The 17,238-nt window shown below is 47.4% G+C and overlaps 1 protein-coding gene across 1 annotated transcript in view; it reads left to right on the top strand.

The window, feature by feature from the left end:
- LOC138748557 (voltage-dependent T-type calcium channel subunit alpha-1I-like) overlaps positions 1-17,238 on the top strand; it is a 283,178-nt gene that overhangs the window by 111,383 nt on the left and 154,557 nt on the right. Inside the window, 3 exon segments of the mRNA XM_069908966.1 lie at positions 2,914-3,065; positions 9,409-9,594; positions 13,460-13,577. Of these exon segments, the coding sequence (XP_069765067.1) occupies positions 2,914-3,065; positions 9,409-9,594; positions 13,460-13,577 (456 nt within the window).

Genomic DNA, 17,238 nt, shown 5'->3' with positions numbered 1-17,238 from the left:
TTTTAAAAAAAAACATTATGTTCAGACATAAATGCCCCCCCCCCCCCACCCCCCCGCCCAGTACGTTTTGGAATGGTGAGAGGAAACCGGAGCCCCCGGAGAAAACCCATGGGGAGAACGTACAAACTCCTTACGGACAGCGTGGGATTCGAACCCCGGTCCTGATCGCTGGTGAGGTAACCGCTTCTCTGCTGCCGTTATATCTGCCAGCTCTGGCAGCTCTTTCCACCTACCTGCCACCCTCTTGTGTGTAAAAAGGGTGTCCCGCAGGTTCCTTCTAAATCTTGCCCCTCTCACTGTAAGACGATTAATATTTACTTTATCCGTGCCCTTGATGATCTTATTTACCTCCTCAAAGTACCCCCCTTCACCTCCTACGCTCCAGGGAGAGAAGTCCCAGTCTATCTAGCCTCTCCTTATATAGGGGCAGGACAGTTAGCGTAGCAGTTAACACATGCTTGTTTCAGGGCCAGAACCCTGGTTCGGATCCTGCACTGATTGTAAGGAGTTTGTACGTGCTCCTTGTTACTGCGGGCGTTTTCTCCAGGGCCTCCAGTTTCCTGCCACCTTTCAAAACGTACTGGGGGTATAAGACAATTGTGGTATTTGGGTGACAAGGCAAACATCCAAATACAAGTCAAGTTTATTGTCATCTGATTATACAAGTACAACCCAACAAAACAGCATTCTCTGGTCCTTGGTGCAAAACATATAGACATACAACCAGACATACACATACAGACAAACAATGCACATGCACAAATATACAATAAATAAATAAATAACTATTGCTTTGTGAATATGAGAGCCTTTGAGGGTTAGTGTGAGCAGTTCCTTTGGTCGTTCAGCATTTTCGCTGCCCGTGGGAAGAAACTGTTCCTCAGTCGGGTGGTGCTGGCTCTGATCCTCCTGGATCTCTTCCCCGACGGGATCAGCTGAAAGACACTGTGTATGGGATGAAAGGGGTCTTCAGACAATGATCTTGGTAGATCACATTGATGGGGGGGGGGCGGTGGTGAGGGAGACTCCAATTATCCTATCTGCCACTCTTATGGATTGATCTCAATCCATTCCTCTGCAGCAACCGTACCGCACTGTGATGCAGCCGGCCAGGATGCTCTCGATAGAAGGTTGAAGTGATGGTGGCCGGTAGCCTTGCCGCTTCAGTCTTCTCAGGAAGTGCAGTCGCTGTTTCATCTTCCTGACAAGTGAGGAGATGCTGAGTGTCCACAATAGGTCACTAGTTAAGTGAACTCCAAGGAACTTGGTGCTCTCCCCTCTCTCCACTACAGAGTTGTTGATGGTGGTCATTCTTAGATCATCTCCTTTGGTTTGTCCAACGTTGAGACTCTCACACCATATCATGGATTTTTCACCTCTTCTCTGTGGTGCGACTCACTCTTGTTGTTGATGAGGCCGACGACTGTTGTGCCGTCTGCAAACTTGATGACACTGTTGGAGCTGGGTCTGGCGCTGCAGCTGTGGGTCAGTAGCGTGAACAGGAGCTGGCTGAGCTCAGAACCCTGAGGGACTGTGGTCTTTCCATCAGGATGTCCAAGATCCAATTACAGAGAGGAGTGTTGATCTCCAGCGAGGACACCCTCTGCGGGGTGATCATATTAAATGCCAAGGTGGGGAGGGGGGGGGTATGATGGTGTAGGAGAGGGATGTGCTGAAGTATTGGTCCCAATAGATTTGAATAAAAGCCCGTGTTGAAGTAATCTAAAAATACATCAAAGTACTTAAACTGTTATTTAAGAAGTAATCAGTTACAGCTATGAAGAAAACCAGAGCTCAAACAATGAAAAAACTCAACTGTAAAGCAAGCAACAAGTTTGGAAGAAATTCAGCCTACCTGTGAACTGGAGCCTGCGACTTCAATTAGTTCTCCCCCCACCCCCCCGCCGTAAATAGCGACGACTGCCGGCAGTGCTGTCGAGAGTGCTGCCCTCTGGGTTGAGGAGCCCCGGGAAAGATGACGCCCGGGTCTCCCCTCCTGAAGCTGAGGAGTCACTGCGCACGTGCACAACAAGCATGTTTAACCCTGGGGAGTGGGGGGCACTACTCGTCGATCCAGCGAAGATGGATCGACTGAGAGTAGGCCACCTACCCGAGGGGAGGGGGAGAAGGGAGCACAGAAGATGATACAGGAATTTAAAGGGGCAGCAGGAGGGAGAGAAGATCAGTCTCAGGAACACAGCTCTGGAGAAGAGCCGATGAGTGAACTGAAGAAGAGGAATCTGGGGGGGGGGAGGAATGAATAGGGGTGGAGAATGTTGGCGCAAGATTGTGGGGGTTTGGAGTGTCAGTGGAAGGGATGTTGGCCTTTGGGATATTGAAGTCTGAGCGCTAGCTGTGGGTCCTGGTGAGGAAGATGGGCTGATGACCTTCTCGGCATTAGGTTATGGGGTATTGAGTTCATTGCAGGTCGATAAAACTCTGGTTTGACCACACTTGGAATATTGTGTTCAGTTCTAGTGACCTCATTACAGGAAGGACGGGGAAGCACTGCAGGAGGGATTTACCATGATCAAGGTGGGCCTTTTACACAATATAAAGAATATTTTGATGGCCAATTTCAAGCTATATATAGTGGGATTAAATGCCAAGCTGAAGTTGATAAGCAGCAGCCTGGCGCATGAGGCGTTGTTCTCCAGGTGGGCCGGGATGGAGTGAAGGGACGGTGTCGGCTGCAGCACGATTTCTACTGCAGGTGAACTGAGATGGGCCCAACATCTCTGGGAGGTGTGCTTTAATGTATTCCATCACCAAGCACTCAAAGCATTTTTTAACAGCATTTCACAAAGGCCGGGATAAATCACATCACCCTCATCCCACAACTTCACAAGGCGAATGAAGCTTACTGACCTAGACAAGCTGTCTAATTCAGTCCTTTCCATTCTTCTCTTCCAGCCAGAGGAGCTGACAAATGTCCTGGAGATTAGCAATATCGTTTTCACCAGCATGTTTGCCCTGGAGATGATTCTCAAGCTCACTGCATTTGGTTTCTTCAGCTATCTGAGAAATCCTTATAATATTTTCGATGGGATCATCGTCATCATCAGGTGGGTGACGGACCCCTGCACTGCTCAGGGGTCACCTAACATAGGGAAATGAGTGGGATAGGGGACTGGAGCGCCTCAGTGTTAGGAACACTTCGGATATTTGAAACGTCTCTCTCATGAGTAGGAATGAATCAACATAGAGTTGTTCTCTTTTAAAAGTGTTGGGGTACAGGGAGGTTTGATTGTATAAGGCAGGAAGATAAGAGATTGGTGTTAAAGACCGAGTACTTGCCTTGGACACATGGTGGGGGGGGGGGTGGGGGGGAATGTGGAATGAATAAGGGTGGGGAATGTTGGCCCAAGGTTGTGCGGGTTTGGCATGTTGGTGGAAGGGATGTTGGCCTTCGGGATATTGAAGTCTGAGCGCTAGCTGTGGGTCCTGGTGAGGAAGACGGACTGATGATCTTCTGGGCATTGAGTTCATTGCAGGTCAATAAAACTCTGGTTTGACCACACTTGGAATATTGTGTTCAGTTCGAGTGACCTCATCACAGGAAGGATGGAAGGATGGGGAAGCTCTGCAGAGGGTAAAGAGGGGATTTACCATGTTGTCGCCTGGAGTGGAGAATACATCTTATGAGGCAAAGTTAATAGAGCTGGGGTTTTTCCCTTTGGAGAGGAGAAGGACGAGAGGTGACTTAAATGAGGTCAGCAAGATTCTGAGAGACGTACGCTTCACCTTTTTCCTGGCATGAGAGTAGCAAACACCAGGGGGATATCTGTACAAAGTGAAGGGAGGAAAATTGAGGAGAGATATTAGGGGTAAGATTTTACACAGGGAGTGGTGGGTGCCTGGAATGCATTGCCATGGGTGGTGGCAGAATCTGTAACAATAGGGGCATTTAAAAGACTCTTAGACAGGCACATGGATGTAAGGAAAATAGAGGGGTGGTGAGGAAGGTTTAGATCGTTGAATGGGTTTCTATAGGTCACAATAACATCATGGGTTGAATGGCCTGTATTGTGCAATAATGTTATATGTTCGTGCTGAAGGGAGTTGAAAGGGAAGTTGTTGTCTGGGGTGTTGGAATATGGTGGGGAGGGGCTCTTCTGCAGACAATTAGTCATGCCAATTATTGATCTCATAACATGGCCACAGCCTACCATTAGTGGCGTACTGAGTCGCATCGCCCACTCTAACGGGTGTTAGCCTTGCAACTGGCAACTTGCATGTGGACAGGATGGATGCCGAGAGTCAATCGGATTTGGCACCAAGCTGAAATTCAAACAAATGGTGAATTTTGAAGCCCAAGGGCTCTCATGAACATTACATGAAATTTTAAAAAACTACAGATGAGAGAAGTCCAAAACAAAACAGAAAATGCTGGAAACTCTCAAAGCAAGACTGACTGCATCTGTGAAAAGAAAGAGTGTGAAAATAAGTTCTGTAAAAACAAAAAATACAACGCTGGAGAAACTCAGCAGGTCCTTTATGTAGCAAAGATAAAGATACATCACCAACGTTTCAGGCTTAAGCCCTTCATCAAGGTATGATGTATAATTTTTGACCTGCTATGTTTCTCCAGCATTGTTTTACTTCAATCTCAGGTTTAAAGCAAAGGTTTAATCACCATCAACTCGGCCTTCACCCGCATCTCCTCTATTACCCACACATCTGCCCTGGTCCTCTCAGCCCCCACGCGCAACAAGGGCAGGATTCCTCTTGACCTCACCTACCACCCATCCATCCCCTCGATCCAGCACATCCTCCTCTGCCAGCTACTACGTGATCCTTCCACTATACACATATTCCCCTCTCCTCCCCTTTCCACCTTCCGCAGGGACTGCTCCCTCTTCGACTCTCTCATCCACTCCTCCCCCTCCGCCAATCCCCTTGGCACCTTATCCCCGCAACAGGATGAGATGCTCCCCTTGTGGCCAAACCTCCTCCCTCGCCATTATCCGGGGCCCCAAACAGACCTTCCAAGTGAGGCAACATTTCACTTGTGAATCTGTAGGGGTCACCTACTGCATCCGAAGATCTCCTCTACACTGGAGAAGCTGAGCGCAGACTGGGAGATCACTTCGCTGAGCACCTCAACTCTGTTCACCGTAATAGCGTGGATCTCCCAATGGCCTCCCATTTCAGTTCCTCATCCCATTCCCTTGCTGACATGTCGGTCCATGGTCTCTTGCACTGCTGGACTGAGACTACCCGCAAATAGGAGGAATATCACTTCATCTTCCTCCTGGGCACCCTCCAACCTGGAGGGTTGCCTCGACTTCTCCAGTTTATGTTAAACCCGCCCACTTCACCCCTTCTTCTTCCTCCTGTTATCTTTCCCCCAGCATTTCCCTCTGTCTCCTTTCACAGAGTCAAATTCAATTCTCATCTCTCCTCTTATCATATCCAATTAATACCTTTTGTTGGTTTGGACTCCTCCCTAGGCTGATCAGTCTTTAATCTGATGCTTTCCTTTTCTATGCTTATCCCTTGAGGAAGGGCTCAGATCTGAAACGTCAGTAATAGATCTTTACCTATTACAAATGCTGCGAGATTGGCTGATTCCCTCCAGCATTTCAGTGGGTTTTTACTTAATTCACAGTATCCAAAGACTTTTGCGTTTTAGAGCAGAGTGAATATTGCAGGTGGAAGAGTCTTTGCCTAAGAACTAAATCCTTAACTACCTAAGAAGAGAGGAAAGCAGAAGCTGGCCATCCAGACCCTCCATACACCGGGCCAATTCAGCCCTATCCCATGCCGCCCAATTTACACCCCATTAACCCCGGTATATTTTGACGGGTGGGAGGAAACCAGAGCTCTCCCCCCTCCCAGGAAACCCACACAGATATGGGGAAAATGTACAAACAGACAGCACGGGATTCGAACCCAGGTCCAGTCGGCATTGCCGGCACTGTAAAGGCGTTGTTAATGTTAATGGCTGACCTTCCCCGGGGCTCAAACCTTGTTTGGTACTCCCAGCTCCTCCCTCCAGTTATTTTGCCTCCTGAGGTCGAGAACTCCGGAGAAATTCCAAAGACCCACTTCAAGAAGAAATTCCTACACACCTTAGTTTTAAACGGCCACCCCGTTATTTTATAACTATGTCCACTCGAGTGGGCCTTTCACACTAAGTAGAAACAGCTTGACATTCACATTGCTAGGTACTCCCCCCCCCAACCTTAGAATCCTATATTTCAATGGGATTACCCTTCATTCTTCTAAACTCCAGTGAATACACATCTAAACGTTTCAGATGTTCATGAAAATACAAATCTCTCATTCCAAGAATTATCCCAGTTAATTGTGTTAATTTTGTGGACTGTTTCCAATGCAGGTACAGGTTTACCCACTATCCAAAAGTAGAGCGTTCCTACGAAGCCATTGGTAAGCCGAAATGGCGTAAAGCGAAGAAGCGTTTACCATTAATTTATATGGGGAGACATTTATGAGCGTTCCCAGACCCAAAAAACCTACTAAATTCTACCAAATATTGCCTAACGTTCAACACAAGCACAATGTCTTTATTTCATTCAGCACGATCGAAACGCGTAGTTTTACGCTAAGCGTCACACCCTTACGAGCTCTCTTCCGATAACTTTGAACACATCTTGATGAAGGGTGCACAAAACAAACCGAGATAAGGCACAGATGCTCTCAGATGCAGTTCGAAGCTTGATGCTGAGTGAAGCTCGCGTGGAAGGAGCTTGGTGCCGTCACTCGCGCTGCCTCTATAATAGCTCGTTGCAAAACAAATGCTGAATGGTACTTTTGCCTTTTTCGTAAAAGTGAAAATCCTCATTGGATTTCTTCCAGATAGCGAAAACAGGCTCTAATGTAGATCTTTTGTAAAGGCGAAGTGGCGTAAAGCGAACTTTTGAAAAGCGGGGGGATACCTGTACATTCCTTCTTGTTAGTGGACTGTAGCGTGATCAATGACCGCTCACAGGCACAAAGTGAGGGCCAAAGGCTTTATTGATCTAAAGATGGTGGCTCAAGACCAAGGGCAGGTATGAGGGAGGAGACTGGGACTCTTGGCCTTCATAGGGGTCTTAAGGGGGGAGGGCTACTGGTTCAGCAGGCGTACCAGCCTGCCCGGCTCAGTGGGGAACATGCCCGTGATACTATGTTCCACCACAGGGACCAGAACTTTAGGTCCACCAGCGGTCTGTACAATTCTAACTATTCTTAAATGACAGTCCCTGAGTAATAATGGCCAAAATTCCATTTGCCTTTTTAGTTGCTTGCTGCAACTGTGAGCTGATTTGTTTGTGCAGAAGAAAGCCGAGATTACTCCTCTACGTTCTAGACTCTCTCCATTTCAATAATAGTCTGTCTTTTGACTCCTCCTCCCTTGCACTTTGCGTCATGAAACCCCATTTAATGAGATATTGCGCATTCCCTTGACCTCTCTATATCCTATTGCAGATTCTGACTGCCCTTATCACAGCATGTGCCCCCAAGCTCTTTCTCTCTACACAGGTCGCCTGCCTTGCTAAATGCATCCAGCACATTCTGTTTTAACAAGGTTCAACACTAGGTTAACAGAACTCCCTTGCTTTTTAATTCTTCCTCTGTCCGGATAAGTGCCTGTGCTGTATTTTGCAGCCTTGTTCATTTGTGTCGCTAACGTTGATGAAGCCTCCTCAGACAGGGTGTCAGGAATGTCCGTTGCCAACCCAAGTTGCTCCATGGCTAAAATGTTGGAAATAATCAATATGGGTTCTTCCCCCTGCCATTACTTTTATTCAGGTGTCTGCCTGCTTTTCACTCATACTTTGCTCAGGCCTGAAATGTTGGTGATATATCTTTACCTCCTGTGGACGCTGTGAGACTTGCTGATCTCCTCCAGCGTTTCTGGGTTTTTATCTCAATCACAACGTCTGCAGACTTTCGTGCTTCACTTGAGGATTGTGATGAACATATTCTGAATAGACTGAATTCAGTCTGCACACACACACACACACACACACACACACACACACACACACACACACACACACACACACACACACACACACACATTAATACACACACACACATTCACATATAGAAACACACATGCACACACACTCACCCGCAGTCACACACACATTCACATGCAGAAACACATGCATTCACGCACGCACACACACAAAGACTCAGATTCACACACACACACATTCACATACAGAAACACACAAGTACACACACACGCACGCACACATACAGTCACCCACAAAGACACACACATTCACATACAGAAACACACACGTATACACACACTCACATACAATCACCCGCAAAGACACACACACAAAGACACACATTCACACACACACACACACATTCACATACAGAAACACACACACACACACACTCTCTCTCTCTCTCTCACACACACACACACACACACACACACACACACACACACACACACACACACACACACACACACACTCTCCCTCTCTCTCTCTCTCTCTCTCTCTCTCTCTCTCACTCACACACACACTCTCTGATTTATAGGATCCATGCAGGCTCCTTCCAGCCAAAAGCCTCATTGCCACTGTGTAAATAAATAAATTCAGGTCCAATTTTAGTTTTATTGTCTGGATGATGTGATTTTTGGCCAGTTACATTCCCTAATTGACTGTGAGGATGTGATTGAATTCATCACGTTCCCTTTTTCCCGACAAAATATTTTTCCAACATCTTCCCCACAGTGACTCATGTGAAACCACCCATATTTTTGAGACCCACCCCCATGGGCCAGGTTGAATAAAAGGATGATTCATATAGCACCCCAGGTTCCTTACAGCAAATCACATGGTCTCAGAAACAGAAACTCGATGACGGCCCAGAATATTCAGTTTAATGATGACAATTGAGGACTTTAAAAAAAATTACAGGAGCTTTAGGGACCACTGCACTGATCTTACCAAGATAGTGTCCAAAGTATCGTTTTCAACCACCAGAAAACAGCCCCGGGACCAGCTTCCCAAATTCCTGCCCACCTTCACACCCACAGTCCCTAGCACTCGTACCCTTGCAGCGCAATTGAAATAGGTCGATTCTCTGCTGCAAAGACACGCCGCTGGAGAAACTCAGCAGGTCAAACCGTGTCCTTTACATAGCAAAGGTAAAGATACAGAACTGATGTTTCGGGCCTGGTGAAGGGCTCAGGCCTGAAACGTTGGTAATAGGTCTTTACCTCCCACGGATGCTGTGAGTTCCTCCGGCATCTCTGTGTGTTTTAACTACAATCACTTTCGTGTTTCACTCCTCTCTGCTGATTGACCGCGTCCCCCGTCTGAAGGTTTAATCCACGAGCCGGTGCCTCTGTGATATTGAGCCTCCCTGCTCCTCCACTCTAAAATGGCTGCCCTTATTGCATTCTAATGTTCCTTTGCTTTTGAGGGACAGCGTCTGTGAGATCGTGGGTCAGTCTGACGGAGGCCTCTCCGTCCTGCGCACCTTCCGCCTCCTGCGAGTTCTGAAGCTGGTGAGGTTCATGCCCGCTCTGCGCCGCCAGTTGGTGGTGCTGATGAAGACGATGGATAACGTTGCCACATTCTGCATGCTGCTGATGCTCTTCATCTTCATCTTCAGGTAGGTCACTTCTTGCCCCAATGTTTCGATCGGACAACCTTCCACCTCTTCACCTGCTTCCCTTTCTCTTCTTGTACCCTCCCAGAGGTTCTGGTTCACAATATGGTTGTACCATAGTCTTAGAACATAGAACAGAACAGCACAGTACAGGCCCTTCAGCCCTTGACATTGTGCTGACCCATATATCCTTTCTTTAAAAAAAAGTACTAAACCTCCCCTACTTCATAATCCTCTATTTTTCTTTAGTCTATGTGTCTGGCTAAAAGGCTCTTTAATGGCCCCAATGTTTCAGCTTCCACTACCATCCCTGGGCAATGCATTCCAGGCACCCAATACACTGTGTGTAAAACAAACCTGCCCCTGATGTCTCCCCCAAATTTTCCTCCCTTAACTTTGTTCACATGTCCTCTGGAGTTTGTTGATCCTACCCTGGGAAACAGGCGCTGGCTGTCCACCCTATCTATGTCTCTCATAATCTTGTAGACCTCTATCAAGTATCCTCTCATCCTTCTAAACTCCAAAGAGAAAAGTCCCAGCATAAGACTTATTCCCCAATCCAGGCAACATCCTGGTAAATCTCCTCTGCACCCTCTCCATAGCTTCCACATCCTTCCTATAATGAGGTGACTGTAGCACTATCAATTAGACCCGACAGGCCAGAAATCGATTAATAGGCTTTAATCACTATAAACGTACAGTCATAGCTTACATGCTGTTGGCCTGATTCCAAAGCATTTCTGAGGGAGGGGGATTGGGCAGTATCACCTTTATTAGGGATCCTGGAGGGGGAGGAGTTATAGTATCAGGGGTAGGCCAATACAGCGACTGCAATACAGTGTTCCACCACGGTGATTGGAGCTGAACAGGGGAGGTTTATGAAAAGATCTCAGATTACAGTAATCTTCAAGATTAAAAGATTCAATTTATTGCCCTGTATGCAAATCTTGCTCTGCAAAGGCAAACAGAATTCCATATTCCAAAGGCAGAGGTTAATTGGTCAGATGGGTATATTTGGGCAGTGTGGGATCAAGGGCCAGAATGGCCTGTATCCAGAAAAAAGCCCCTGAAATTAAATTACTCTTGAACCATTATGAAAAGAGAAGCAAAAGAGAGACCCTTCAGAGTAGCCACAAGTCTCGCCACCTTCGCTGTATTGGCCTACCCCTGATCCCTGGTTCAGATGCTGGAAGCATCGGGAGGCCTTTTGGATGGACTGCATCTTCACCTATTCTGGGACCCGATCCCTGGTACCGTGAAGCTGCTTGCCAACAACCTTCGGCCTGCTGAACCATGAGCTGTACAAAATTATGTGTAAATATAGAGAGGCTTTTTCCTTTGAGGGTAGGTGAGATACAAACCGGAAGGTCGCTGCCAAACTATTCCTTTGGTTACATCAACTTGCACCCAGTCCTCCATACTCCTCTCACCTATACACCTATCTTCTTCTTTCTTTGGCTTGGCTTCGCGGACGAAGATTTATGGAGGGGTAATGTCCACGTCAGCTGCAGGCTCGTTGGTGACTGACAAGTCTGATGCGGGACAGGCAGACACGGTTGCAGCGGTTGCAGGGGAAAATTGGTTGGTTGGGGTTGGGTGTTGGGTTTTCCTCCTTTGTCTTTGGTCAGTGAGGTGGGCTCTGCGGTCTTCTTCAAAGGAGGTTGCAGCCCTTTCTTAAATGTCAAAATCGACCCCGCGCCTATGACGTCCAGTGGCAACTCGTCTAGTGAAGAAGTTCCTCCTCATTTCCCCCTGAAACATTTCATCTTTCACCCTGAATCCATGACCAGACCCTCCAGAACCACCACCCCCCCCCCCCCCCACCACCACCACCACCCCACCAGCCTTCTGATTCAGAGTCCTTAAAAATATATATTTGTTCAGAACAAAAGTCCAAATCCTGATCATTCCACCCTTGGATTATTCCGGATTATTTCGGGAAATGGGTTATTCACATATCTCTGACCTCTTGAGAGTGAGAGATGTCATTAATTTCTTTAAGTAAATATCATAACACCTTAAGATATAGGAGCAGATTGGCCCATCAAGTCTGACCTGCTGTTCCATCATGAGCTGATCCATTCTCCTACTCAGCCCCATTACCTGGCCTTCTCCCCATAACTTCTGGTACCCTGACTATTCAGACCTAGCAATCTCTACCTTAATACCTAACTGATTTAAATTTAATTTTAATTTAATTTTTTAAAATTTCATACAACAGTAAGAAGCACTACAAGCCCACAAAGCCCAATTACAAGCTCTGTACATTTTGAAGGGTGGGAGGAAACCAGAGCCCCCAAGGGAAACTATTGCAGACGGGGGGGAGAACATGCAGACAGCACGGGATTCAAACCTGGGTCACTGGCCCTGCAACAGCGTTGCACTTACCGCCAAGTTAACTGTGCCACCCTCATAGATTCCAGAAGGGCAACCATTATTATATTTATCTGACCCATCCCGTTCTGGTCCAGCTCCCTCTCCATGAGTCATCACAGGCCCCTCTCTATTCTTGCAAATAGGCCTGGTTTCCCTGGTGACAGACAGAGAGTTCGATGGAACATGTCCTGCCAGCTCAGACCTTGCAAAGTGTCTAAATCGAGAAATTTATCTGCACATTAGCATTGTTTGAATAATTGGTGTAAAGATTAGAAAGGAATTGAAAGCCAATCAGGCTAGCGTACTTCAGGGAAATTATAAACTCGCTGTTTACATCTGGCTGAATGAGGGAATGGACAGAGGATGGCATGGTTGGGGTAGCGGTTAGCGCACTGCTGTTAGAATGCCAGCAATTCGAATCCGGCACCGTCTGTAAGGAGTTTGTATGTTCTTCCCATCTCTGCCTGGGTTTCCTCCCACTGTTCAAACGTAGGGGGTGGGGGGTTGTAGGTCAATTGGGTGAAATCGGGTGGCATGGGCTCATGGGCCAGAAGAGCCTGTTACCGTGCTGTATGTCCAAGGAGTTTTTGCAAGCTAAACCCAGCTACTTGGAGAAGCCACCAGCATCTGTGGAGGCAAAGGGATGGTCGATACTTCAGAACAGAACCCAGCTTCAAGACATGCTCTATCCATTGGAAGTTTCTCCAAGTCTTGATGTAGGATCACAGTCCAAAGCACCAACCATCCCATTTATCCGCAGATGCTGCCTGACCTGTTGGTTTCCACCAGCAGTTCAATTTGGATCCAGCTTCCAGCATCTACAGCCTCTTGCCTCCAAAGAACTTAACAGTTGATACCATGTAAAGATCAACCCCCTATTTTTGGGCCCAAACTCTGGTATTGTCCATATATCACTTGTAAAACTCGACACTCCTACTTTTGGCCCCAGCCGCCCGCCCATCTGAACTCGTGACGCTTCAAATGTGGACTTACCACCTGGCTCCAGCCGCCCACCCATCTGAACTCCCGACACCTCAAACACGGACTTACCACCTGCCCCCAGCCACCCACCCATCTGAACTCCCGACACCTCAAACGCGGACTTACCGCCTGGTCCCAGCCACAAGTCTGCCCATCCGAGCTCCCAGCACCTTAAACACGGACTTACCACCTGGTCCCAGCCACTTGCCCATCCATCCGAGCAGTGCAGGCACTCACTGTGGTCAAAAATAGTATGCATGTTGTAGTCGATCCCCTAAATGAGTGGTTTGCAACCATTGTTTTCCACTCACATACCATCAGATGCCATAGGTGGTCTGTGGTTAGTAAGGGATTACTTCAGGTGATATGCTAGTGGAAAGAAAAAGGTTGAGAACCACTGCCCTAAATTTTACCCCAAAAGTTGGTCCACAAAATTTGACTATTGCATGCATATATATGGTAATCCACTTTCCTGTTAAAACACATCTTGACCTTGCTTTTTCTTTCTAAGCATCCTGGGAATGCACATCTTTGGCTGTAAATTTAGCCTGAAGACTGATGGTGGAGACACAGTCCCTGACAGGAAGAACTTCGACTCACTTCTCTGGGCAATCGTTACAGTCTTCCAGGTAGGTACGACAGGCAAGGCCAGGCAGAGCGGTCCAGGGAGACAGAGGTAGTGTTTTGACCAGCGGACTGATGCAAGAAGGACATAACTCCATCAGTGAGGTGAGGACAAAGGCAAAGCTGAATGGTTGGGGATATGGTTAACCAGGTAGAAGCTGGTGGAGGGGTTTGAGCTCTGGAGAGGTACGTAGCAGCAGAGGGCCCCAAGAACAGGATATGCACCCCCTCCTCTTACCTCCAATCCATGTCATTTTTACCCCAGATTCTGTTAGTCTACCTCAGTGGTTTTCAAATGTTTCCTTTCCACTCACGTACCACCTTACCATCCTTGTGCCATTGGTGCTCTGTGATTAGTAAGGGATTACTTAAGGTGGTGTGTGAGTGGAAAGAAAACATTTGAAAACCACTGTTTTAATCATCCCTAATTGACTCGTTTGAAATATTTGAGAAAAATTGTCATTGGCCCATTTCCTTTCGAGTTATGAAACCCTGCACATAACGAGTCAATTAGGGGCAATTAAAGCAGTGGCTTTCAAACTTTTTCTTTCCACCTACATCCTACATTAAGCAATCCCTTACTCATCACAGAGCACCTATGGCCTAGGGGATACTTAACGTGGGATGTGAGTGGAAAGAAAAAGGTTGAGAACCACTGCTCTCCAGTCAAACTGACGTGTGCCACATTAGATAAACTCCAGGAGGCACCAGGCAGTTCAGAACATGTTAACTTTACTGAAACCCAATAAAAGCCACCCTGACAGCACATGTACAACTGCACCATTACAACAATCTGACATATGGCTCATTTACACTTGCTCTCCCACTTTACAAGAGTGCTTCATTTATGTACAATAATTATGGATTCAGTCTGTGACTGAATATCTCAAGTGCTTGAGACTTCCTGATTGTCTTTGAATTTCTAGCGTGTGGTAATTTCCTGAATTGAGCACTGTGAGATGTTCAACTCACTGCCTCTTCTTCAGATAGTCACCCTGGAATAAATCCATCATCATGGAACTTTCCAATAGGTCCTGGTGTCATCTCTCCCCACAATTTGGTCGTTATGGATACTTCTGTGTTAATTAGTTCGAAAACGATACTTGTATGATCTTGTATGACACTTCAGCACATCTGCAACACAGATGAGTGTCCTGCCTGGTGATGCACCATCGATGGCTCCAAAAGACTGAAGTCGTGAAAAATGACGAGCTTTTATTAGCTACAGAACAAAGGCACATCCATGCTGCTCGACTGTCCTACCCAGGATGTGGGTGAGGGGGGCTGTAGAACAGTCACCTTTATTCAGGAGCCTGTGGTGGGGGGGGGGGGGGCACAGGTACAGTCAGCCAATGGGACTGTTCAACAGAAAGATATATATATATATATATACAGTCGTTTGCCACACCTGGCTGGGATGGTAGCTGCAAAGGATCAGACCAGAGGTCAATACAAATCAGAATCAGAATCAGGATTTAATTTATTGTCATGAACAAGTCTTGAACTTCAATGCTTTGCCGAAACAGCCAAGAAGATCACTGGGGTCTCTCTTTCCTCTGTTCACCGCATTTCTCAGAGAATTATAGAAGACCCTTTCCATTCCACACTCAGTATCTATGACCCACTCTTCTTCGGGATCTCCCTCCCATAGGATGATGAGGGTTCCTTTCAGTCAGTTTGTGAGGTTTGATATGAGGATCCCCCACTCCAGTGTGTGCATGAATGGATTTTAGGTGAGATGGGGTTGCGCGGGTCCAGACCCACCCTCTGAACATCAATTCCCAGATTTAGCGGCTCGGCGAGGTCCAAGACGGCCAGGGAGGAAGTTCTATTGCAAGGGGTGCCTTTTCCGCACTTCACGGCACGTGTTCGCTAGATGGCCACTGACCCCACTGGAGGGTTCGTCCTCCCTTTGACCCACTACCATCAAGAAAGAGAAGCATCAAAATCAGGTCCGCCAGGCTGGAAAAGAACTTTTTTCCCACAGGCTGTGAAATTAAGAGCAGTATCCTGTAACCCCATAAATCAAGGGTTGCCAACCTTTTAATTTAGACATGCAGCATGGTAACAGGCCCTTTTGGCCCATGAGTCCGTGCCGCCCAATTAACCTATAGCCCTGGTACGTACTCGTGGGTAGAAAGGGCCTGTTACTGTGCTGTATGTCTAAATTAAAAATTAAAAGGTTCACCACCCATGCCATAAATTATCCCAAGGTATTTATATTTATTTTAAATCATATCTTTGAGTACATATGCAATTATTTTGTGCTGTGTGCGCCATGCCCCAGAGAAGCTGTTTCGTACAAACAGATGAGAATGAAGTTGAACTTCAAGACTTGCTCGCTCACTCTTCATATCCTCCCTTTCTCGTCTCGTTGAACTGCTTCACTCTGCCTATTGATATAAGGATATTACTCACGTTTGGCTTTTGCTGTCTCTCCATGTTCTGCAAGCAGGGCGGTGGTACACTCAGGTACATTAAGTATCAATGAGGTATCATCAGCTCTGCTGGGTAACTCAAGGGCTGGGATGTGATGTCATGTAATACTTGGATAAGAGAGTACAGTCAACCTTGGCAAGCTCATGTCTTCCAAGTTTCGGGTCAGGCACTCCTAGGGTCCTGTGACCCCTCCCCACAGTCTCCTGTATAAAGGTGACTGTTCCACTACCACCTCCTCAGTGCAGGACTCACGGATGTTCTTCAGCGAATAAAAGCCTATTGGCTTCTCACCAACAGTCTTTTGAGTAATTGATGGTGCATCAGTTTTATTCTCTTAAAAGTTTTTTTTTACAATGGAGCAGATCCTGAGGCCAGAAAAGCTGGAGATCAACCCTCAATCGCCTGAGGCATCCACCAACTTTGAGCTCTGGCTGCGCTGTTTTGAAGCATTCCCGCAGGCCTCCTTCACCTTTGATCGATAAACTACATAAAGATCTTCGGGCCCTGTGAGCACTCGGTAGGGCCTGTGAATGCAAGGCCGTGTCTGCAGTGGACCTGATCCAGGACACCTATGTCGTGGGGATCAGGTTGAATTACATACGCCAGAGACCCTTGGAGCGGGGGGGGTGGGGGGGGCTTGGCCTGCAGAGAGCAGCTGAGCTGGTAGGGACGCAGGAGGTAGGTCTTCAGAACCTGGCCGACAATGCGTCCACTTCGTGGTTACCCCGGGCGCTGCCATCTTGGGATGCACCACCACCTCTTCGTTCTGCCAACGGCTTGACCCACAGCAGCAGTGCTCTGCAATCGCCTCCCATCACTTTTGTCCAGCTCCAGTAGCCACGGTGCTACAGGAGCACCCAGAGTGCTACTTCTGCGTCCTGGGCAAACATCAGAGGAAGCGCTGTGCAGCAAAGGATTTGACTTGCTCCAGCTGAGGGAAGAAGGGTCGAAACCTCTTCCTAGAAGTACCACATGTGGAAGGTGAGGGCTGACGTCCTGGACCCCATCGTCACCCAGGGCCAGCTGCGCCATGTGCAATCTATGGGGGGCCGCCATTTTGGACACCACCACTATTCACCACAGCAACGGGTAGCCACCCGATACTGGCCTTCATCACACTAGACCAGGACAGCCTGCATCAACTCGCCGGATCGATGATGGATATTCAGGTAAACGGCCACGCGACATTGCTTATCAAATAGCAGGAGATCAGGGAGCTTCATCCAC

Source organism: Narcine bancroftii, chromosome 13 (assembly GCF_036971445.1).
Source record: "Narcine bancroftii isolate sNarBan1 chromosome 13, sNarBan1.hap1, whole genome shotgun sequence".
Taxonomy (NCBI): domain Eukaryota; kingdom Metazoa; phylum Chordata; class Chondrichthyes; order Torpediniformes; family Narcinidae; genus Narcine; species Narcine bancroftii.
Note: the sequence above shows the minus strand (reverse complement) of the source record. Positions and strands in the feature narration are given on the sequence as shown.